The 25,702-nt window shown below is 40.4% G+C and overlaps 1 protein-coding gene across 1 annotated transcript in view; it reads right to left on the reverse strand.

The window, feature by feature from the left end:
* The window catches only part of LOC137630382 (EH domain-containing protein 3-like), a 74,879-nt gene extending 58,357 nt beyond the window's left edge, over positions 1 to 16,522 (reverse strand). Inside the window, exons 1-2 of the mRNA XM_068361828.1 lie at positions 16,434 to 16,522; positions 8,793 to 8,908 (exon numbers count right to left, since the gene is read on the reverse strand). Of these exons, the coding sequence (XP_068217929.1) occupies positions 8,793 to 8,907 (115 nt within the window). The 5' untranslated portion in view covers position 8,908; positions 16,434 to 16,522. The remainder of the gene's footprint in view (positions 1 to 8,792; positions 8,909 to 16,433) is intronic.
* Between the last annotated feature and the right edge of the window lie 9,180 nt (positions 16,523 to 25,702).

Below are 25,702 nucleotides of genomic sequence, written 5' to 3' on the forward strand. Positions count from 1 at the left end.
AGGCGAACTTCTGCAGTACTCTGTTGACAATCTTGAACGGGGGGAATGCATAAAGGTCTAGATGGGACCAATCCAGAAGAAAGGCATCTATATGAACTGCAGCTGGGTCCGGGATCGGCGAGCAATAAATTGGGAGCCTCTTGGTCATCGAGGTTGCAAATAGATCTATGGTAGGTTGGCCCCACAAGGCCCATAGTCTCTTGCATACATTCATGTGAAGGGTCCATTCTGTTGGGATGATTTGACCCTTCCGGCTGAGGCGGTCTGCCATGACATTCATGTTGCCTTGAATGAACCTCGTTACTAGAGACAGGTTTAGATCTCTTGACCAGGTGAGGAGGTCCCTTGCGATCTCGTATAACGTCATCGAATGAGTCCCTCCTTGCTTGGAGATGTACGCCAAGGCTGTGGTGTTGTCGGAGTTCACCTCCACCACCTTGCCTAGAAGGAGGGACTTGAAGCTTCTCAAGGCCAGATGAACTGCCAGTAGCTCCTTGCAGTTGATATGTAACGTTCTTTGATCCGCGTTCCACGTGCCCGAGCATTCCCGACCGTCTAATGTCGCACCCCAGCCCGTGTCCGATGCGTCCGAGAAGAGAACGTGGTTGGGGGTCTGAACAGCCAGTGGCAGACCCTCTCTGAGGTGAATGTTGTCCTTCCACCAAGTCAGTGAAGACTTCATCTTCTCGGAAATAGGGATCGAGACCGCTTCTAGCGTCTTGTCCTTTCTCCAGTGAACAGCTAGATGAAATTGAAGGGGTCGGAGGTGCAGTCTCCCTAACGCAATGAACTGGTCCAGTGATGAAAGCGTCCCTATCAGACTCATCCACTGTCTGACTGAACATCGGTCCTTCTTTAGCATGTTCTGGATGCATTCTTGGGCTTGACTGATTCTGGGGGCCGACGGAAAAGCCCGAAAAACTCGACTCTGAATCTCCATTCCTAGGTACAATATAGTTTGGGATGGGACGAGTTGGGACTTTTCCATATTGACCAGGAGACCCAATTCCTTGGCCAGATCCAGAGTCCATTTTAGATTCTCCAGACAGCGACGACTTGACGAAGCTCTTAGAAGCCAGTCGTCCAAATAGAGGGAGGCTCTGATGTCTGCTAAATGCAGGAATTTGGCAATATTCCTCATCAGTTTCGTAAAAACAAGAGGCGCCGTGCTTAGGCCAAAGCACAGGGCTTGAAATTGGTATACAACCTTCCCGTAAACGAACCTTAGAAAAGGTTGGGAATCTGGGTGGATGGGGACGTGAAAGTAAGCGTCCTTGAGGTCTAAAGAGACCATCCAGTCTTCCTTCCTGACCGATGCTAGAACCGACTTTGTCGTCTCCATGGTGAACGTCTGCTTTGTGACAAAGACATTCAGAGCACTGACGTCTAACACCGGTCTCCACCCTCCTGTCTTCTTCACGACTAAGAAGAGACGGTTGTAGAAGCCCGGGGATTGATGGTCCCGGACTTTGACTACTGCTCCCTTTTGAAGTAAGAGAGACACCTCTTGCTGCAAAGCTAGTCTCTTGTCCTCCTCTCTGTACCTGGGAGAGAGGTCGATGGGAGTTGTTGCTAGAGGGGGCTTGCGCAAGAATGGAATCTTGTACCCCTCTCTGAGTAACTTCACAGATTGTGCGTCTGCGCCCCTGTTCTCCCAGGCCTGCCAGTAGTTCTTGAGCCTGGCTCCCACTGCTGTCTGAAGAAGGTGGCAGTCAGACTCTGCCTCTAAAGGACTTGGAACCTTTCTTCTTGCTCCCACGTTTACCTTCGGCACGAGCACCTCCTCTGCTGGAGGCTCTGCCACGAAAGGGCGGAATGAACCTTGACGCTGGAGTATCCATCCTGGGTCTAGACACGGAGGGCAAAGGGGTGGCTTTGCGTGCGGATGACCAAACCAGGTCATGTGTGTCTTTTTGAATCAAGGAGGCAGCAATCTCCTTGATCAACTCCTCAGGGAAGAGGCACTTCGAGAGAGGAGCAAACATAAGCTCCGATCTTTGACATGGGGTTACTCCAGCTGACAAGAAGGAGCAAAGGTGTTCCCGTTTCTTGAGGACCCCGGAAACGAAAGAAGCCGCAAGCTCACTAGAACCATCCCGTATGGCTTTGTCCATGCAGGACATTATGAGCATGGAAGTTTCCTTGTCAGAAGGGGAGGTCTTCCTGCTCAACGCTCCCAAACACCAGTCCAAAAAGTTAAAAACTTCGAACGCTCTGAATACTCCTTTCATCAGATGGTCTAAATCCGAAGGAGTCCAACAAATCTTGGAGCGTCTCATGGCCAGCCTGCGGGGAGAGTCTACAAGACTTGAGAAGTCGCCCTGGGCAGAGGCAGGAACTCCCAAGCCGAGAACTTCTCCCGTGGCATACCAGACGCTAGATCTGGAAGCAAGCTTGGCAGGGGGAAACATGAAAGCTGTCTTCCCAAGTTGCTTCTTGGACTGCAACCAATCTCCCAGCACTCTTAAAGCTCTCTTGGATGAGCGGGCGAGGACGAGCTTCGTAAAGGCAGGTGCGGATGACTGCGTGCCTAAAGCGAACTCAGAGGGAGGGGAGCGTGGTGCTGCAGACACAAACTGATCAGGATATAAATCCTTGAACAGTGCAAGCACTTTCCTAAAGTCCAAGGAGGGAGGCATGGTCTTGGGTTCATCGATGTCCGTGTGCGGGTCGTCAAGATGTGCAGCGTCGTCATCATCAGAGAGTCCATCGTCTGAATGTTGAAGAGGAAGCGGCAAAGGAGTAGGAATCAGCTGGTCGGCTGAGTCCGGCAGCACGGGTGCATGCGTGACTGCACTGGACGCAACGTCATGGAACTGTTGGTCAGTCTGTGAGCTGGCAACAACCATAGCTGTGTGGGGAAGCAAAGCTTCTACTCCTGACTGACTAGTCTGCTGCGGGCGAGTAGCGGTAACCACAGTGGGTTGCGGAGGTTGACGCACAGCGTCAAAACAAAGCAACTTAACTCCACCCTCCTGTTGTTGTGGTAACTCGCGAACGTCAACGGAGGGTAGCGTGCGTCTGTGAACGTCAACGTGCGGCTGGCAGGGTACACTGCGCATGGGTGGTGGAACTCTCACAGGCGGAGTGCGGGAGCAGGTAGCGTCAGCGTCTACTGTACGCACAACCGTGGTTGGTTGTAGGCTAACGGGTGCAGCGTCAACCTTCTCCGCACGATACTCCTGCATAAAAGATGCTAACTGTGTCTGCATAGACTGTAGCAAAGACCACTTAGGGTCTACAGCAGCAGGTGCGGCAACAGACGGTGTTACTGCCTGTTGCGGTACCACTTTGCCTCTCTTAGGAGGTGTGCAGTCATCGGAAGACTGCAGCGAGTCCGAACTGACCCAGTGGCTACACCTGGGCCGTTGGACTTGCGCGGAAGGGACCTTGCGTTTGAGAGGCCGTGAGACCTTGGTCCATCGTTTCTGGCGTGAAACCTCTTCCGCAGACGAGGAATGAACGGGCTCTCTCGTCTTCTTGTGGGTGGGGCGATCTTGGCAAGATACGTCCGAAACCACGGAGGGAACGTCTGTCCGCTGATTAAAGCCTGTCGAACCCTTTGGTCGTACGACATTGCTTCTCCCCTGGGCTTGGGAGCTTGCAAGAGGTCCCGGACTGGGAGGACGACAGGCACGAACAGACGCACCCTCAAGCGCAACACTAACACTTTTCACAGCACTACCACTCACTTCACTTCCCACTGCACTCTTACCCTTCAACTCCCTGACGTCTGCCATGAGTTGGTTGCGGTCACTCGCTAATGACTCGACTCTCTCACCCAGAGCCTGGATGGCACGCATCATATCTGCCATCGAAGGTTGTTGAGTGCTAGAAGGGGGATCAGGAGTAACCACTACAGGGGAAGGAATAGGTTGTGGGGCATGGGGAGAGGAAAAATCAACTGAGCGAGATGAACTCCTCCTGACTATCTCTCTCTAGCCTACGTGAATATTTAAGGAATTCGACAAAATCGAATTCCGAAAGCCCAACGCATTCCTCACACCGATCTTCCCATTGACAGGATTTACCCCGACAATTGGAACAAATGGTGTGAGGATCGATAGAGGCCTTCGGAAGACGCCTAAAACAGTCCCTAGCACTACACTTCCTGTATTTAGGGACTTGAGAAGGGTCAGCCATCTTGAATTAGTCAAAGGGGAAATTCAAAATCTATCCAAGTGGTCAACAAATAATCCAAAATTCAATCAAAGAATGCAAGGAAGTATTGAAGATAACCTCTGCAAAGCGAAAGCTAAAAACTAGAAATGAGTACTTCACCAAATAATGTGAAAATCAATCCAGTAAGCAACAGCGTATTTAGTAGGTCTTGCCAGTGGCACGACAGAGAGGAAATTGGTTCTGTGTTGACATGGAGTACTTGAGTACCTGCTCGACAGATGGCGCTGTTGATGTACACCCCCACCTGTATAGCGATCGCTGGCGTATTTTGTCCTTAGGTTTTTCTGTCGGGCAGCAGAGCTGACAGCTTATATGATCACCGGCTAAGTTTAATATTGAAAAAATAAGCATCAGTCAAGACAATTGTAAACATGCAATCACCTTTGCCTACTGGCTCTAAGACTGTAGAGGGAGTTTCTATTGAAAATTTAGTGAGAACTCCATGCCTCTTTAGAGGAGAAATCCAGAATTGGTCTCCAGTCATACCAATACCCAGTTACCTTGGGCACCTGGAATAACCTGTTGTAAAACCCTGTTGAGCGACATAAAACTTTATTCCTTTCTTTCCTAGAATTCTTATTATGAAAATATGGACTGGCTAAATTGTTTAGGCAACTTGGAAAAGGAAGAGATTTCCCTCGACAGCAGAGGATAAGGGAATTTGCCATCCTACTCTTACTACTGATAGAAGCCAAGGCTCAGGACAAAGATATTCCCCAGCCTGATAAAAGTGGGAAAGCCATTCATACACACTCTCAATGAAAATATAATCACTGCTGTCTCCTATACGATCAACGAGTACAGTTGGCACTTATGCAGTCCCTTCTGTCATACTTAAATCTGGAAATATTAGCACTTCCAAAAGAGCTCCCTTTGAAATACACCAGCATTGTCTTGAGAAGAGGGAAGCACAAAAAAAGAAAAAAAGCATGCCTTCTCAAAAACTAACTAAACCACAGTAAAACAGTTGTTCCGTATATTCTAACAACAAAACTTACAAATACTGCAGAATGTCTGGAGAAATATCTGAAATTGTTCTATCTAAACAGGATAAGTCATCCAATATAGAATTAAGGTGCTGGCAAATTAAGTTTTCCTCAATAAGATTCAAAATAACTACAACAATAGAATTGGTAAGAGAGTATTTCCCCTTTAGTTTACTCCTCCTCCTATTTACCTATAAATTGCATCTCTTTAGTAAACCAACTTGCTTGATTTGGGGCAATAAAAAGGTTAAGCAATTGATTTATTTTATAAATCAATAATCTTCTTTCCAGGAGATAAGGGTTTGACAACAGACGGGAAGAAATTTTACTAGACTTCTTAAAATACAGTACTGTACATAAAACTGTATGGATTCAAGAGTAAAAGAGCCCAGATTATTACCCCAATACAAAATGGTGATAGGTTACCACAGCACTCTCCTTGCCATAAACTGTCATATCTCAATACTCCACTAAAGGGGCAATACTATTAAATCAAACGAAAATAGAAAATTTATATATTTCAGAATAGACATTGGCATTTAACTACCTTGGAGAAAGAAGCAATAAGAGAGCCAAGGCAGGTTCACAGAAATAACATAAACAGTAAAGTTTCCAATAGTTAAAAAAAAATTCCACTTTCCTGATTCATTCAAACCAATCACTTACATACCACAAGGTATTGGTCCTTTGAATGTCCCACACACACACTGCTAATTTTTAGTAAAAAATATCAAAGGTTTACTATCAACACGTGCAAAAGTGCTGCATGGAGCCCTCTGTAACCAATCACCATTATACTTAAAATTTTCCTGCCTATTTTCTCCATTACTTGGCTCCTCATGCCTATTTCCTCCTTTACCAAACTCTTTAGGTTGATTTCTTTACTCACCGATCAGCCTTTCCATCATAATTCCCTTTTTCCTAACTTTACACAGCATACCTACACGAAAGCAGCAAGGTTACAGCTCTCTTTTCTTTTATCAGGCTGAGTTACTAAATGGATGCAAGAGGATTTCTCATAGCATACTTCTTTGATTTTAAACTAATTCAATTCAAGAGACAATGCTCCAACAACTTCAACTTGTCTTTCTTTGGTGAGGTTTCAACACTACGTTCATAGAATGACCAAACCAACAAGATAGAGACATCTCTTCTCCTTCAACTGGGATTATTAAGATTACAGTACAACCTGTAAAGAACTCATCTAACGCCAAGACTGTGGCATCTAGTACAGTACTATAATCAATAAAAAGCTGGGTCTTTCTTGTGGTAACTAGATCAGGAAAATAATGTTGCACCCAAAACTATCAAAATGAGACATCTTTGGTAGAAGCTTTACATCAGGTGGATGGGATCTTGTCATTACAGTATACAACAATGTATGAATAAGGAGGATGGGAAGGGGGTCCACTAAAACTGCTCTTCGTAGGCATCATCATATGTTGTAGTTTAGTCACTATATAGATGATCCTTATTGCCCAGTTTCAACTACAGTAACCTGTCACCATTAGATGATTACACTCCAGAGAAGCTAGATCATAAACTCCTGGCTACTGACAAATGGGAGGATTAATGTTGGAAGCTATGAATAGATGGGGTCCTGTTGTCAGATGATAATCCAGGCTGGATTGGATTGGATTTATGAAAATGGGTCAGCTCAAGGGTATGGGAAGCCATTCAGCTCCCACATGCACGAGGGGGAAACTCCACTGTTGTAATACAAACGAAAGGTTGGATGCTGAACAGCAAGATGGAAGAAATTATGCAAGAAGAGACGTATAGAAAAGGGTAAAATGTTAAGTGCACCTAGGAGCCAAAAGCACACAGCAAAAACAAAATGTTCACATGACCTCACTGCCCATACGGGAGACATCCAGACAGTCAAGAAGATAGCATTATCTTACTGGCCCCCCGGATTCTGTGCTGGACAGAATACTCTTTCATCACTTGTTATTCTCTGCATAACACTTACTGCTGTCTAAATTCAAAATAATTTTATGCAAATGCAGTATGCATTCATAAAATTCAGTTAAAGGCTGTCTTCTTTGGCCTCCATAAATTTATACACCAAATCCAAACATGAATAGTATATGCACTGTCAGATAAGTTAGTCAGAGTGGAATACTTGTAGAAACAAGGAGGTGCAAGTTACTAGCTGCTTTCCAGTCTACCCATGGACATCTTCCTTTAGGCAGTGGCAAGCAAAGAAGAAATTTGAGCCAGATTAAAACCTGAACAAGCTCTAGGAACCGTGGCGCGCCCTTCGCAAATGAAGGGATGTCCACAGGATCTCTCTAGAGAGAGCACTTGCATGCTGAGTACCAGCAACTGTTGCTCTTCATGAGTGCACAGAGGTAGCACACACACTGGGAGAAAAGTGACTAAACCTTCGTCAACAAGAGGAGCTTCCCCTCCCACCATGCCTGCTTGTGATTGGCGAATGCATGACGACGTGCATTACTCCACCATCTTGACAGGAACTGGTTGTTCACCACCCGAAGCAATGTGAAGCGGTACAAGAGAACTCGTAAGACAACCTGCAGAAGGTCCTAGAGTAGCCATGCACATGCCTGTGAGGCATTTATGCTTAGATGGGGGCAAGTAAGGTAAATGTGGCTTGGTCTTACAACGGCAGGTGCCATCACTTGCGAACTCTGGAACTTGCCGGCGCTTCCTCCAGAAGGGTAGACGGCCAAGGGGGGCTCCGAAAGGAACCGCACTCACGAGACTAGTGGTACCTTAGAGGTACATTGAAAAGCAGCTGAGAATACAGGGTGTCGAAGGCCATGATCACCAGTGTTGCCTACACATAGGTTAAGGATCAGACTTCCATGCCAACATAAACATGAAACAAGAGTGGCCAGCTATGCCAGGCCAAATCCACATACTAGCAGTCCTCACAAAATCAAGCACACCTGCAAAGAGACAGAAAACAAAGCGAGTTTACGGCCAGAGAAAATTGGGTTTATGGGAGAGCAAGACAGCATGTCTCCACACCACAGAGCCAAAACCAAAAGTGCCGTAACGCACTGGGTAAGTGTGCGAGTAGGGTGGCCGGTCTACACCCTGCTTACTAGTGGAGGGACATCAACACTAAGAGTTACAAGTTTATGACTAGATTCCAGCTCCTCCAGAATTATACAGTATATATATAGTAAGGAGCAAAGGGTTTGTATGTGTGTAGGAACATATCTGCTTTTAAACCGAGGAAAGAAAATCTGATTTAGCCTTTGTTAGTCCCTTCAAGACTGAATAGTCGGGATGTTACTTTTTACACACACTGGCTGACTAATTATTGTAAAGAGGGAAAACCTTTATTAGTACATAGTACAGTAATATTATTGAGCCTCATCAATTTTTCAGTACCTAATGCAAAGGGATCTCCACAAACCATACCACAATTCTATTTTCAAAGATAGATTTCATACAAAAACAAATCCTTACCTTTACTAAAGCCTGAAATTATTGTCTATGCCTAAAACTACAGCAAAAATAACTTCCTACAACCAATATCATGGTTGAAATAATTACCTACACCTAAAGTTATGGTAAAATAATTGTCTACATCCAAAACTATGATAAAAGTTGAGCTATGTACGGCAAAAAGTAACGTCCACAGCATACCATTGTCTGGTTCCGTATAAAGCGAGTGGCATTCCCTCAAGATTTTTTCATTGACGCTGACTGTAGCTGCTTCAGCTTGGTTAGCAGCTGTGCGGTGTTTTACTTTCCCAGACATTCTGCAACAGATAAGAAGATATTCAAAGATCTTTCAAAGTAACATCTTTTCACTTAAATGTTAAGCAATGGTGTAAAAACAAATATGGATGTCATATGATGACTGAATCAAAAAAAAAAAATTTTGTACTGTAATATAAGAAATGAGTAAAATTTATTTCATATTTATAAGCAAATACGCAATTTGAAATTTTACAAATTATAAAGTAATTTGTATTTTTCCTAACCAAATAGGCCTAAATCTGAGACCTTTATTAAGAGTATAACATTAGCAAAGCTGAAACGGCCATTAGACATTTTACATGGTAAATATAGTTGGTGATGTCTCACAGGATTGTAAATACAGGAGAGGGGGTTCCCAGCCCCCTCGTCCCGTCCCTTTCAGTCGCCTCTTACGACACGCAGGGATAACGTTGGCACTATTCTAATTGTTTTTATGCCCCCACGGTGCCTTAGATGACCGCGGAGGTAGCAGCAGTAGGGGATTCAGCGTTATGAAGCTTCATTTGTGGTGGATAACGGGGGAAAGTGGGCTGTGGCACCCTAGCAGTACCAGCCGAACTCGGTTGAGTCCCTTGTCAGGCTGAGAGGAACGTAGAGAGGAGAGGTCCCCTTTAATTTTTTTTTTACTTTTGTTTCATTTGTTGATGTCGACTACCCCCCAAAGTTGGGGGAAGTGCCTTGGTATATGTATGTATGTATGTAAATATAGTTGGTTGTTGGGTGGCGCATAAGCCCCGCCCACCAGACAGAGCATTCCCAGCTTTGACCCTTGGCCGAGGTGCTTGTGAGGTGGCAAAAGCAGGCCGTGTAACTGAAAAGGTCTCGGGTTTGTATGGTTAGGAAACATTACAAATTACTTTAAAATCTCTGAGTTTTTCCTACTCGTAATATTGTATAAACCCTTATCCTTAGGAGGGAGGAAGTTCCTAAGACAAAACCTGGATTGGTTAACTGACCAAGGAAAATTCAATGAACTTAGGTCCTAAGGAGCAAAAGTCAAGAATCCTGTTAATCCCCTAACATCCATGGATAGGGGTGAAAAAAGGAGTTAGGGTGAGCCATTACCAAAATAGCAAAGTCAATATAGAATCTGTATCTATAGATATGATGCCCAACATATAGGAATTATATGATTAACGAATGTGTATACAACAGGTGCATTGTCCACCTCGCTCAGAAGAAGGGGTAAAATACAATACTTCAAATACACTACTGTACCAATTGTAAAAAGAAGTCACTGATGAATACTTTACATGCATTTAGCATCATAATAGCAAGAGGGAAAGAAAAGAGGAAAAATTGACACAGTCTCAACTTTCACTCTACACTTACGTTGCAACCACTATCGAGACACGATGCTAATTGTCCTCTGATGGAGCTGGTTCCAGGGAAAAGGTATCCAAGGACCTGTGGTTATGTTCCTGAAGGTAGAGAGCTATGAAGGTCGTCTAAAGTTCCAGACTTTGGCTTTCATGACCTGTCACATAGATAGATTCTTCCTACAGGCTAAGGTTGAACCAATACTCCTGACTTTGTGTGAGGGTCCACCTCCTTGTGCATCATCCTGGATCCTGTAGGAGCTCTGATGATTTCCTGGAGCCAGGAGGGGATGGTCTTCTTGGAGATTGATCTCTTAACCTTTAGAGAGATTAGAATAGGTCCATGTACAAGAGAGTGACAAAGCAACAAACTGTCTCGATCGCAAGGTGCTTCCTTGAGATGGAAAAGGTCTTGAACATAGAATCAAGAATCATTGGGTTCTGTGTTTTTGCCAAGAACTGAAGGTTAAAAAAGAAATGAAAACTCCTTCCATTCCTTGTTATGACCAACAACATATGAAATGCGGTGTAACTCTCCGACTCTCCAGGCAAGGCTAGGCTAAGCAGAACCACAGTCTTCCGAGTCAGAATGCAATCCAACTCCTCCTTGAGAGGTTTATTCAGTGCTCTCTAGAGATATCTAAAAACCTTCGTGATGTCCTATTCAGGAGGTCGAGGCTCCTTTGGAGTACAAGAATGCTCGAAGATCCTCATGAGCAAGGACAGTTCCCACGAGGCGGAATGGTCTAAGCACTTCAGTACAAGTACCTGGATCAGGGCCGATCCAAGAGCTCTTTACTAAATAACAACTGAAAGGAGATTCTCCCAGCAAAGAAAGACAAGGGAAGCGGCAATTATTTGCAGAGAAACTCTGACCAGAGAAATATCTCGTCTACAACACCAATCAAATAAGATGGCCCACTTCCGCTGGTAGACTACTGCAGAGGATCTACAGATATCTAGACACCTCCTTTGCAGTGCCTCACGAAAAGCCCTTCACTCGGAGGAGATACAGGATAACCGAAACACATGAAGTGACAGGGATGCCATAAAGTTGCGGAATCTCTGCAGTTGGGGCTGACAGAGGAGGTTGGGTTACTGGGGTAGTTCTCTCGGTACCTCAACGAGAAGTATCAGCAGATCGGCAAACCATTCGGCTTCTGGCCATTTTGAAGCCACCAGTATCCTATCAAATTATGCTGAAAAACTTGCAGGGCTAAAAGTGTGCCTTGCCTCCCCAGCAGACCTATCTCTTCTTCAGACCACAGTCCCGAGGCGGTGTGTTCTCTAAGATTTTTGCCCTACCCTTTCTTCAGTGCGTTTGTGAAAAGCAGCATCTCAAAGGAGGAAAGTCTAGAGAGACTCCACTAGTCAGGTTTTCATCATCCACCCACCACTTTAGATCCTTCCACACCACTGTGTTCACCAAAACTAAGGAATGAGAAGGATCAATGACAGCTGACCAGTAATGCTCCACACCACTGTAGCGAACACTGGTGTAGGCACCCGTGGGGAACACGTTTCTCCAATGATGAAAGATGACGTCAATGACGAACTGAAAGAGGGGGTCACGGAACATCCAAGTCTCTCGACATGATCGCCTGATGGAAAGACACGCATTGCAGCAACATCTATCAACATCCCCAAGTACCCAGTCCTTCTCTTGGGATTGAGACAAGGCTTCTATCAATTATCAACATTCCACAGATTGTGCCAAACAGCTAGGAGTCTGCCTTGAACTTGGAGCGATTGTCTTCTTGACATTGTGCACTAATCGTCTAAATACCCAAGAAGACGAATCTGTTCGAATGGGCCCAAACCGAGACTTGCATGAACATTGAGTGGACACCTGTTGGGAAGCATAGTCTCAAGCACAGAACTTTGAACTGATGCACAACTCCATCAAGAACAAAGAGTAAGAATTTCCTGCACCATCAATTCAAGGATATCTGAAAATATGCATCATTCCGTCAATATAAAGAATGATCTCTCTCCTTGGGGCAGCAGACTCAGCAATAGAAGATGAATATGCAGGAACAAATGTGGTGATATGTAAAGGAGAAGGTGTATGCTTCCGTTCCACAGATGCCTTTGTTCTCATATGAAACAAAGCATAACACACCTGTACTACATACCAATACATCTACTTGGGGAAGAGAATGATCCCGGTATGTAGTCTTATCTCGTGAATGAGGCGAGAACACACTGGGTTCGTCTTCCTGAAAGGATACGTTCATGGTACGCAATCAACGACAACATCTTTTCCAGAGGAGAAGTGCATATTGATGTTTCTTCTCGTTAAGGAACAACACCCATGAGAGAGAGAGAGAGAGAGAGAGAGAGAGAGAGAGATTATGGGACAACTCTTACTACTTATTCCTTCCAGTGGGAGGCCAAGAACCCATACCAAGGACACAGATACCTCCCTAGTGTTGTGTGGACCGATGTTTCTTCCCACTATGGAACAATACTCGGCAATCACTCAAGAAGGCAGGCTACTCATACAGCACTGCTTCTCCCGTTGGAACCACAAGACCAACAAAATCCATGTTTCAATTAACCTTCTCACCTTTCAAAGGGAATCAATATCCATTTTATATGAAAAAGGACTAATTGTAAACTTTTCAAGCCCATGAAATAAATGTAAGATTGGTGATATGAACCATGGTTTAATAGGATGGTCAGGAATATTCACCGCAAAAGCATAAGCTGTTCCACCGAATGTAATAAGCGTTAAAAGATGATTTAGACAAACTACTTCAAATAATAGAAGTGTAGCTTCATATGTTTATTTATATAAAAAATATTTGTTGTTCACCCGAGTCATATGCTACAACAGTCAAATATTTACGCACATGGAAAAGCATGTATTATTTGCAAAAACTGAAGAGCAAGCCCAACATAGCAACCAGTGACTGATTAGCGGAATGGGCGGAATTTGGAAAATATTAGCTAAGTAATACTAAATACTATTTTGTAAAGTGTAAAACTAGCTTCATGTTATATTTCAGACCAAGATAAATATTTTCCTCAAGAAGAAAATCTATTTTGATAAGTAATAAGAAAGTTTAAATCTGTCCAAGCCAACTACTGTACATACACCCCATTACTTCCTAGAATGGAATTCCCATTTCCTATAAAAGTAGCAGCTTCTTCTGCTGACTTGCGAAGGCTCCAAATTTATCTAACACAAAACACCTCTACATAACCTTACATACTTTGGCATATCAATACCGGAGGGGGCTAACAGACACCTGCAACCTCCCAGTTACCTCTGCAAGAACCAACTAACTGGAGCGTAAGAAATTCTATAAAATACCTACAAACATATGAAATGAAGTTTAAATTATTTGTGGATGATATACGTACAATTTTGCGTCTCCATAAATGACTTTGATGATACAACTGAAATTTTTAAACCAGGTTCATTCCAGTGTTAAGAAATGGATGATAGTTAAATAAATAAAATTAAATTAAAATAAAACAAAGTTAATGGTGGTAGGAAATAGAAAAAAAACTGAAGAAACTTGAGTGACATCCAAGCAAATATTAATAACAACTTGATCCAATATCGAGTAGAGTTTGTGACCTACAGTAGGTGTATGACTTGGCTGTAATTTGTCTTTCAGTCCTCAAAACACTACTTTAGTTCAGAAGTATCTAGATTATTCTGTAAAGAAACTTGTTATGGGGTGAATGTAGTTTATCGGGACAGCGCGATATCTTTCTTATTAATAGCCCAATCTTTTTTTCCTTACGGTGAAGATGTGCTTTACTATGATCCGATATACCATAATATGAAGTTATTTTATATTTTCTAAGTTCAGCCCAAGAAGGGGATCCGGGGGCTTGTGACCTGGGAACTACTAGGTTCGGTTAGGTTGGGTTTGTATGATAGCGACAGTGGTTGGGGGTCGCAGAGGGTGTTAGCCCCCCCCCGTTAGGTCATTAGGAAGGTAAGGACACGGCTTGTATGTCAGGTCAGGTTAGAGGGGTAAGTTTGGGTTAGTTGTTGTCCATTTTTCTCGGCGTGTTCCCATCAACTACAAAGGCTCCGAAATGACAAAACATAATAAACAGAAGAGCAAAAATGATAAGTATCCCATCCAGATTAAGGATTACTCCTCTACTGCATTTGCCGCAAAGATTCTGGGCCAAATAAGCCCCACTCCCAGATGACGTCTTAGCCATTCATGTCTCCCACGTAAGTAGCAGTCACAATACATTCCCTTACAAATTTAAAGCTGTTAATGCAGGAGGCAACATGGTTGGCTATAACGTCATCAGGATGGGATTTGTTTCATCTAGAATCTCTGCAACGACTATAAATGACTTACACAGCCTATCTTTTACTGCTGGAATAGAATTAACCCTTTTACCCCCGGGGGATTTGGAAATTTTCAACCCTTAACCCCAAGGGTTTTTTTTTTCCCCAGCACATTTTGCAGTATATATTTTTTAAATTGCTCTAACAGCCTTAATTTTTGTCATAGAGAGGTCAGGTTGGTCTCATTCTCTTGGAAAATGCCTGAATTTTTTCAAAAAATTATCAAAAATATGAAAAAAAAAATTTTTATAGCATTTTTTTGCAAGGACATACCGGTACGTCCATGGGGGTAAAGGAATGGCTTTTGTGAAACGTACCAGTACGTCCTTTGGGGGTAAAAGGGTTAATGCAGAAGGCACCATGATTGGCTATAATGTCATCAAGAGGTGGGATTTATTTCATCTAGAATCTCTGCAACGACTATAAGTGACTTACGCAGCCTATCTTTTACTGCTGGAATAGAATTAACCCTTTTACCCCCGGGGTATTTGGAAATTTCCAACCCTTAACCCCCAGGGGTTTTTTTTCCCAGCACATTTTGCAGTATATATTTTCTAAATTGCTCTAACAGCCTTAATTTTTGTCATAGAGAGGTCAGGTTGGTCTCATTCTCTTGGAAAATGCCTGAATTTTCTCAAAAAATTATAAAAAATTGTGAAAATTTTTTATAGCATTTTTTTTGCAAGGACGTACCGGTACGTCCATGGGGGTAAAGGGATGGCTTTTGTGAAACGTACCAGTACATCCTTTGGGGGTAAAAGGGTTAAGATATGGGCAAAAACTCAAGAAATTATCAGAACTGGACAATCAAAATACCTAGGAGAATTTCCACACATCATGTAGATATGAGAATAGTTACAGATGGTTTCAAGTTATTGGAGCCAAAATGTATGTCTACTGAAGGGTCTAGAGCGGAACCTTTGTATAAGGTCAAACAGGAATACGTGCATGGAACATTATCAAAGCGATGCTTCCCTACCTAACCTAACCAACAAGATTTCATTACATGCTTCTCTGCGACCTTCTACTCTTCCGTACTCTTAGCGATAGGGTTGAAATTAGGGATTATGGGGCATGGCCGTCATCATACATACACCACTTTAGAGATTTCAAGCACGCGGTCCCAAGACTACAAGGAGCTCCCCTAAACATACAAAAGATTGAAATTAATGGTTTTCAAGAAAAAATTGGACATGTGTTTCCTAAGCACTTCGATAATGAGGATTTGACAATTAACACTGCTGTGTGATATTCTCAAATACCCAAGAATATATATAAAAAAATATCTTATAGATCCTGTAGTAAATATGGTTTTCCTTTGTAATAAAACCGGAAAAAGTCCTTGAGAGAGGTAAAGGACTACCAACACGAGATGAAAACCTTCCAATCAGTCAGGGAAGTTCCTGTATAGGTCTGGTCCACGACCTTAGCCTAGGTTAACGTATTAGGCATCGCCAAGCCCTAATTTCCAACTCTTTGGACTTTTAGATATTATAATATCCATAATAATAACTAAATGGGTGATTCACACGCCCATATATGAAAACACCAGCGAGATATGACCTACACCTTTATACAAACCTGAGTCCATATCTATGAAAGGTCAACCTACTAGAGATCCTTCGACCGTAGGAGTAAATTAGGTTAACTATAACTCATATATAGAGAACAGTAGCTTATACTAATTGTTTTTTACCTGAATAAAAATGAAATACGGTTCTACTCGCTTTACAACCTGAATAAAAATAAACATACTTCTAGGTGACAGAATCACATGATTTTGGGCTGGGTTCATCCGAATCTATAATCTCCTTAGAATAAATGTTATCATTTGGAATAAATTGACTGATAAGTGAATTCAGTTGTCATCTTTCTCACCCTATTAGATGATGACGTTCGAAGTTTCGTGTTTCGTTAACCCACTGACTGACTGTGAGCTGACGTCCACTACTGGTAGTTAGGGGAACCAAAAGACATCCGGCTACATTTTTCGTATTTTTATGGTATATAATTTTACATGATATTACATGTAAAATCCAAATAATATTTTAAAAGTACATTTTTTTTTAATAAAAAAATATTTTATTTCATTCTTATTTCATAATTTTTAATACATTTTACAAAAGTTTAGTTGCCGTACTTCCAAAAGATGTATACTTTGAACGAAAACAAGTGGAACCGTATAGGCGGATTTAAGCCAATGTCCAAATACTATGTCATAAATACAATTGTTTTAAGATAAAAATATTTTATTTTATTCTTATTTCATAATTTTTAATACATTTTACAAAATTTTAGTTGCCGTACTTCCAAAAGATGTATACTTTGAACGAAAACAAGTGGAACCGTATAGGCGGATTTAAGCCAATGAACGGACCATCCGGCGGTCAATGTACTCAGTTAACCAGTGTCATTCATTCATATATCCGATTAAGGACTTTATTACGTACAGAAGAAAACGAATTATTTATTTATTTCAGTTTATAAATTTTAGCTTAAATTGACCAGTTTCCAAAATCAGAATGTAATTACTTAATTATATCTCACCGAGTTATTTGAACGTTACGCAACCTTTCAAAGTCTGTGGATAACGTTTACTCATCGCAAATTAGGCCAGTGCTATTGCTTAACATTCCAATAAGTAAAAATTGTTATATATTTACGCTATTTGAAATTATATAATTAATAAAATCCATTGATTTAGGTTTGTAGCTTTAGAAATATAATAAAAGCTGTTGCATCTTGAGTTTGACAGGACTTTGTCTTATTTCTTTTTCTTGTTGTGAGAAGTACTCTTAGTATTATTATTATTATTATTATTATTATTATTATTACTATCCAAGCTACAACCCTAGTTGGAAAAGCAAGATGCTATAAGCCCAAGGGCTCCAACAGGGAAAAATAGCCCAGTGAGGAAAGGAAATAAGGAAATAAATAAATGAAGAGAACAAATTAACAATAAATCATTCTAAAAACAGTAACAACGTCAAAACAGACATGTCATATAGGCCTATAAACTATTAACAGCATCAAAAACAAATATGTCATAAATAAACTATAAAAAGACTCATGTCCGCCTGGTCAACAAAAAAGCATTTGTTGTAGATTTTGATCATATTTTCTAAAATCGAATGATGAAATTCATTATTTCTTATGTGACATGCACCAATAATATCTTACTTTTAAGCGACCTGTGCCATTTTTCAAGCTAGTGGTAGCCTAGCATATCAGTTTTTCAAGATACGGGTGAAAAAAATGTAGCAATTTTCAAGGAATAAGTGGCATTTTTTTAAGCAATCCATCGTTATTGTTTAAATGCAACTGTATTATTTTTTAACAATCAGAACTGGTTTTGGTTAAATGGCGATATTCTTAATGTGACTTCCAACTACAGTATTTTAAGACGACAGAATTTAATCTTTTAGACAGGTAGCTTTCTTGGCGACCCCATAAAAAAAATGTAAGTAATATGTAGGCTAACTTGAATTTTGTGGCTTCCGATAATATATTTAAAAATATATGGAATCAGTTTTATTTAATGTAACCGTTATCTTTTATAGATAACTGGTAGCAAGCTATAGTCTTTTAAGACAGTCGTAGTATATTGTAAAGCAACTGTTAGTAGGCCTGGTTTTATATAAAGAATAAGAAACATTTGTTATGAAAAATATACTCAACGCAGCGAGAAATGGCCGATAGGGGAGGGCACCTGATTTTAAAAGGATTGTCATACTTGTACCACGTCTCCATAGATCATTGGCCCACTACACAACCCCTCTCTGTTATTTTCTGTCTCTTTTTCTATATAAAGTATACTGCTGTAGGCCTTATTGAACTTATATCCAAAGTTATTCTAACTTTTGTGATAAAATTCAAAGTATGTTTTTTTTTTATTAAAGTTTTCCCCCATCCTAAAAGTACCATAGAAATGGAGACCTTCCCACCCTTGTATACTAGAGACTGCAGCTTACACCAATTTACACAGAAACAGAGCAAGAGAGAGACAGAGAGTAATGGGAAGGGGTTGGAGAGTTGGCCCGTGATATGTGGAAACATGATACCAATGGGGCAATCCATTTAAAACCAGGTAGTCTTCAAATCAGTTTTAAGAATCCCTGAAAAGCAACTAATAGCCATGTTTATAAAGGAGATATTAGTTATTTTGATTTTTTAGAAGTCAGCGGCTTATTTAAGTTTTGACCTGGAACAATTCTATTCGCCAAAAGGTAATATTTAAAAGCAATAACTACCAGAGTTTATTTGTACCGAACAATAGCGAAACTTTTAAAGACTCTCAGTTACCAAGGTGCCGTTGGGTGCAGCCCAAAATCTTTAACATGCTCTGCCCACAAACATCGTGATTGGCTGCCACTCAAATGATCTCTGTTCTGTCATGGCTCCCTTCTCTTGTAAATAACATTATCTCATTGCTACTCTGTCCTGGTAAATGGTACCTGGATGTACTGTTCACTACATGCGGGTTAATATTAATGCATCATAATTATTATTATTATTATTAAAATTAGATCTACATGAATCAGCTGCGAGAAGGCGGTAGCCAATCATAATGTTTGTGGGCAGGGCATGTTAAAGATTTTGGGCTGCATCCAGTTGTTTCCACCATAACCCATCTGGTAATTGCTTGGCTGGGGTTCGAGTCCCGCTCAAACTCGTTAATATCTTTGGTCGATGCAACCTCACCATCCTTGTGAGCTAAGGACGGGGGTTTTGGGGGAGCCTATAGGTTTATCTGCTGAGTCATCAGCAGCTATTGCCAGGCCCTCCTTGATCCTAGCTTGGATGGAGAGGAGGCTTCGCAAAGCGTTGATCATATGTATATATGGTTAATCTCTAGGGCATCGTCCTGCTTGATAGGGCAATGTCACTGTCCCTTGCCTCTCCCATTCATGATCGGTCTTTAAACCTTAAACCTTTAGATTTTCCTTTTTCTAGTATTAGTTTAGTTCGAATAAATATTCTTTTCTGGGTTTCCAGTATTTATAAATAATATTTCTATATTTGAAAATGTTTTCTTCATTGTCTGTCTCAAACCGTAGCAGTCTTTTTAATCATGTTACTTTCATTTTTTATGTGGTGATTTCATTAAAAATGGTGTTGTAAGAAATGTATCCGAGTTTCTTCCTCCTCTTCACCTCCTCGTCACATAATTTGCATATTTTAATCAGTGAGTGCTCTATGAATTAGTGTTGAATCCTGTCCGTTTCCATAAATGATCTGTTCTTTCTTTATATATCACTTTCATCTATAGTAAAATCGCAATGTGCTTTTATTACCTTATCTAGACCTTTTACATTGAGGAGCCCCTGGATAGTCTAGTTCAGAACTAAAAATTTTGCCTAATGAATGTGTTGTTTTCTAACATATCAAGAAACGTACACTTAGGCCTATAGATCGTTTGCTTACCAGGCCTGCCAGTTGCATAAAAAATGGGAACAAATTAACATGAGGAATTCATCATCATCATCATCTCCTCCTACGTCTATTGACGCTAAGGGCCTCGGTTAGATTTCGCCAATCGTTTCTATCGTGAGATTTGAAATCAATATTTCTTCATTTAACATCTACTTCCCGCTTCAAAGTCCCCAGCCATGTAGGCCTGGGTCTTCCAACTCTTATAGTCTCTTAGGGAGCCGTGAACTAATCTCTTTTGAAGCGCGAAGAGCATGCCTAAACCATCTCCATCTACCTCTCACCATGATATCATCCACATATGGCACTCGAGTAATCTCTCTTATAGTTTCATTTCCAATCCTGCCCTGTCATTTAACTTCCAGTACTCTTTTAAGGTCTTTTTTCTCAAATCTACAAAATCTATTGGAGATTGTTCCATTGCTATATCACGACTCATGTCATATAGTAACACCGATCTCACTGGACTGATATATAGCCTGATTTAAATATGCAATTTCAGGCGAATTGATTTCCAAATTTGACTTAACTTACCTATTGCCTAATTTGATTTTTCAATCTTTCATAAGAAATTCAATATGTATAAGAATTAAATAAGAAATATCTTTAGTGAGATTTTTCGCAAAGTTAAGCCACTAAATGGAATCTTAATTGAACAAAGGAAGAACAATGACTTGTTAGGAATTTAGTCCTAGTCAGCCAAAGATTATTTTCCAAATCGATGAAATAATTGATAATGAAATTTTACTTTATTATTAGACACATGTTTGCATTGAGATAGTTCAAAGATGGATATATTTATCTTATAGACAATTGTCATATATAGAACATAAAAACATTTTCACTGCGACGTCATTCAAGGGAAATCAACCTGGGAATGATTTTGTTCTACAACAAACGCATCCGTTTCCAGTCCACTGCAGGACAAAGGCCTCAGACATGTCCTTATTCATGTCTGGGATTTAGCCAGTTTTCATCAACACTCTGGCCAGTGTGGATTGGTGAAGATGGGAGACTTTTATCTGATCGCTCACAGCAAACCAATCTAGTCTAGCTGTCCCTAATTCTAATTCAGCTTTTGCTGATCATGCCGATGCACAAACCTTTTCCACCACGTTAAAGGATCCTCACTTTAATTATAACTCATTATTATTATTATTATTATTATTATTATTATTATTATTATTATTATTATTACTATCCAAGCTACAACCCTAGTTGGAAAAGCAAGATGCTATAAGCCCAGGGGCTCCATCAGGGAAAAATACCCCAGTGAGGAAAGGAAATAAGGAAATAAATAAATGAAGAGAACAAATTAACAATAAATCATTCTAAAATAAGTAACAACGTCAAAACAGACATGTCATATATAAACTATTAACAACGTCAAAAACAGATATGTCATATATAAACTATAAAAAGACTCATGTCCGCCTGGTCAACAAAAAAGCATTTGCTCCAACTTTGAACTTTTGAAGTTCTACTGATTCAACCACCCGATTAGGAAGATCATTCCAGAACTTGGTAACAGCTGGAATAAAACTTCTAGAGTACTACGGAGTATTGAGCCTCGTGATGGAGAAGGCCTGGCTATTAGAATTAACTGCCTGCCTAGTATGGTATATTAGTAATATATTATTCCTGTTTATTTCTTATAGATTATATTTTGGTTTTCACTACAGTATTTGAATCGCAAGTCGCTTATGAGAGGCATTTTGTGCATTCGTTTGTCTGTTTATTAGAGAGATTTAAATTTTAAAAATTCATTATTGTGCTTCTGAATTTTTGCACTTTTAAAATGGTCATGGTCGCCTGCTTTTAGGATGACAACAAGCTTTCATTATTCTTTCCTGCAATCATGACCTTATTGTGACCCAAAGAATAAGGTGAGAACTTCTTAAGAATAGAAATAATGTTATCAATAAGGTCTTACCGAATTATAAAGGTTTCTCTTCTTACAAAAGCCCCTGTCAGGGGGTCCTGTCCTTACGTTTGCGATTGGCTGGGGGGAGGGGGGGGGCGTTGACCATGAGTCAGGAATTTAGAGAAAACGAGGCACGATGAGAGGGTGACTAAAGGATTTTTCATGGCAACCCTTTCTCAATATGGTTGGGTAAGGTCAAGTGACCACAGCTATCTTACTGAGTAGGGTTAAATATATCTTATATGATTAGAATTTTTAATATGAATAGTATTCTTTTATTTCAATTCCTATTAAAACATGATCCCAATATACGAATGTTAAATTTATTCTTGTCCACCTAAGAATAATTACCTCCGCCAACGAAGGTGGGAGGAGGTTATGTTTTCGCCCCTGTTTGTCCGTTTGTTTATATATAAACAATTTCCTGGCCACAGTTTTACTTATAGAATAGTGAAACTTTCAGGGATTAATTGTTGAGGCGTGGAAGTGATTCGATTTTCAGTCTTAGGTCAAAGGTCAAGGTCGAGCAAAAGGTCGACCAGATTAACCCTAACCTCAACCCAAAGTTCCCTCATGGTTGTCACACAGACTTCATATACGTCCACAGTCTAAATTGATTCTGGGAAAGGCAAGCTGGTTTTTAAGTTGTCGTGGCGGAGATCTGCATTCTCAGAGTGCTTTCTAGTTTAACTTGTTATTTTTATGAATTATATGCTTCGCCGTATGATTATCTATAATGTTCAAAAGAGAACTTATATGGATATTTATTTTAGAAGGTAGGGTCAAAGATTTGTATATAATTCTATGTTTGGCAATTTGAATAACAATATTAGCTTTTACAAGTATCCCGTTGATATAAATTTTGTTATTTGTATATTGTATTTCTTAATAGATAATTTTTACTGTTCATAAGCAAAAAAAAAAAAATCGTCCAGTACCACCGTAAGGGTTCATACCACCCAGTCTTCACGTTGCCAACATTGCACATTTCTACGTAATATTTGATTTGTTGATTATGTACTCTATATTTGTAACGCGTGGGTCTCTCTCTCTCTCTCTCTCTCTCTCTCTCTCTCTCTCTCTCTCTCTCTCTCTCTCTCTCTCTCTCTCTCTGAGGCTTCTTATGTACATTGGGGTTCCTTTAAAATTATTCCACATGAATACACGCACACTCTGGATATCAAAATGTCAATAAAATAAATTAATTTTCTGTTTGACAACAATTTTATGTCATGTAGAGCTATACCTTCAGGAAATCAAGCTGATCTTATCCTAAAGTAACTTATTTATTTCCATGTAAGTTATGTAACTCCTTTATCTCCAGTAGGCCTAGTTATTTCCCTTCATGTTAGTCCTCCATCACTAAATGTAGCCCTTTTTTATGTTCCCAGGGTTTACAGTCTTCCTATATTCATAAAACTTGGTTGTTGCATCGTAGGACGTGCGTGTGTGTGTGTGTGTGTGTGTGTGTGTGTGTGTGTGTGTGTGTGTGTTCATCAGCGTTTGTGGATTGAAGTACTTGGCTAGATATTGGAGAGGTAGTTCTATAACACATGCTGGGTAAAGTGAATGTCTAAATCGGCAGAGTTTAATGAGCTGCTAATGTTCTCTGTAGATACAAGAACCTGCGAATATTGTTGCGGTTTTATGTACCGAGTCTTCCATCACGTTCCAGAAGATATAGTAGGAATTGGGCAGTAACCATTGTCTTGTTCTTTCTCTCCATCTACCGGATAAGGTTTTGGTAGTGTTTAATATATAGACATTAGGATTTTATATATACACATGTAGTGTTACTGTACTCATTAGTAAGATACTGGGGATGTGGTTACCATCCTTGCATCCTCTGACTAGAAGCTGGTATCAATATGTAGCTGGGTGAACTGGTGAGCGGTATTATTATTATTATTATTATTATTACTTGCTAAGCTACAACCTTAGTTGGAAAAGCAGGGTGCTATAAGCCCAGGAGCTCCAACAGGGAAAATACCCCAGTGAGGAAAGGAAACGAGGAAAAATAAAATATTCCAAGAAGTGTAACAACATTAAAATAAATATCTCCTATGTAAACTATATAGACTTTAACCAAACAAGAGGAACAGAAATAAGATAGAATAGTGTGCCCGAGTGTACCCTCAAGCAAGAGAACGCTAACCCAAGACAGTGGAAGACTATGGTACAGAGACTATGGCACTACCCAAGACTAGAACAATGGTTTGATTTTGGAGTATCCTTCTCCTAGAAGAGCTGCTTACCATAGCTAAAGAGTCTCTTCTACTCTTAGAAAAGGGAAAGGGGCCACTGAACAATTACAGTGCAGTAGTTAATCCATTGGATGAAGAATTGTTTAGTAATCTCAGTGTTGTCAGGTGTATGAGGACAGAGGAGAATATGTAAAGAATATGCCAGACTATTCAGTATATGTGTAAGCAAAGGGAAAATTAACCGCAACCAGAGAGAATGGTCCAATGTAGTACTGTCTGGCCAGTCAAAAGACGCCATAACTCTCTAGAGGTAGTATTTCAACGGGTGGCTGGTAGACCGGAATCTATCTATGGAGCAAATCTAATTTTGGAAGTTGTGAAATTTTATTTGCATAACTCATACTTTACTTGACACACCATCAATAAGAAAAAGTAGAAGAGCAAGTGGATCTGACAACATTATACACACGTTTTGCTCTTCATTGATCTCATCACCACAATAACTATTATTATCATCATCATTACTTTAATCAATGAACAATAATATATTTACACAACGAGAAACATTGACAGATATTTTTTTTCTGCCACCAACGACAATTTGAAAGTTAACCACTGATTCAAGGGAGAAATATTTTAGGAGAATATTACGTCAACAATTCTGTTTACTTTTAGTGGCCTGCAACTTATACGGAGTATTCAAGCAATTGAAATCGTGAAGCTGAGATTAGTTTCAAAATTGAAATCTAAGCACAAATGAGAAGATATTTGTTCTAGCTTTGTACACTTCTGATCAGGGAAGGAGAATCCTGTGTGCAGTGACTAGAAAGTGTCGCAGGCAAGCAATGTTTTGCCCAAACAAAGTCATCCTTTCACAATAAGTGGCAATAAATAATATTTGGATCACACAGGGGTGTGAGGAAGGGATAGAGGCACCTTTGCATCGGAAAGTAAAAGCAGCCTTTTTGCAGGTCATGGATTGTTACGAAAATTTGGGGTTAGGTTTTGGGGTTGGCCTGCAAAGGAGGGGGAGTCAATTGAGGTGAAGGAAAAGGCCCATGGTCAGAGTATTCTTGGGAAGACAAAGCACGTTTTCCCAGCAGGAGAATTACAGTTCCGGTCTCAAACACACAATCATTTTGGGTTATTTAAACATTTAGCTTTTATGCTGGTATGTCTGTGTGAGAGAGGGTATTTAGAGGAAGATTTTCAGTGTAAGAGGAAATTCATAGGAATATGAATTCTTTTATCGGACACGAATATATTTTCTTTGATATTTTGTGTTCCAGTGCACTGGAGTTTATTGCCCAATTTATCTTGTATTGGAAGTTCGCTCAAAAGAAATACATTTGATACATGATTTTTCTCCTACTGCAGGGATATCTCCTCTCTCTCTCTCTCTCTCTCTCTCTCTCTCTCTCTCTCTCTCTCTCTCTCTCTCTCTCTCTATCATCCCATGAAAACTTGGCATAAGTGTATATATATATATATATATATATATATATATATATATATATATATATATATATATATATATATATATATATATATATATATACGCACACAGAGTACATCCCCTTCTAAGTGGG

The sequence above is a fragment of the Palaemon carinicauda genome, chromosome 38 (assembly GCF_036898095.1).
Source record: "Palaemon carinicauda isolate YSFRI2023 chromosome 38, ASM3689809v2, whole genome shotgun sequence".
Classification (NCBI taxonomy): domain Eukaryota; kingdom Metazoa; phylum Arthropoda; class Malacostraca; order Decapoda; family Palaemonidae; genus Palaemon; species Palaemon carinicauda.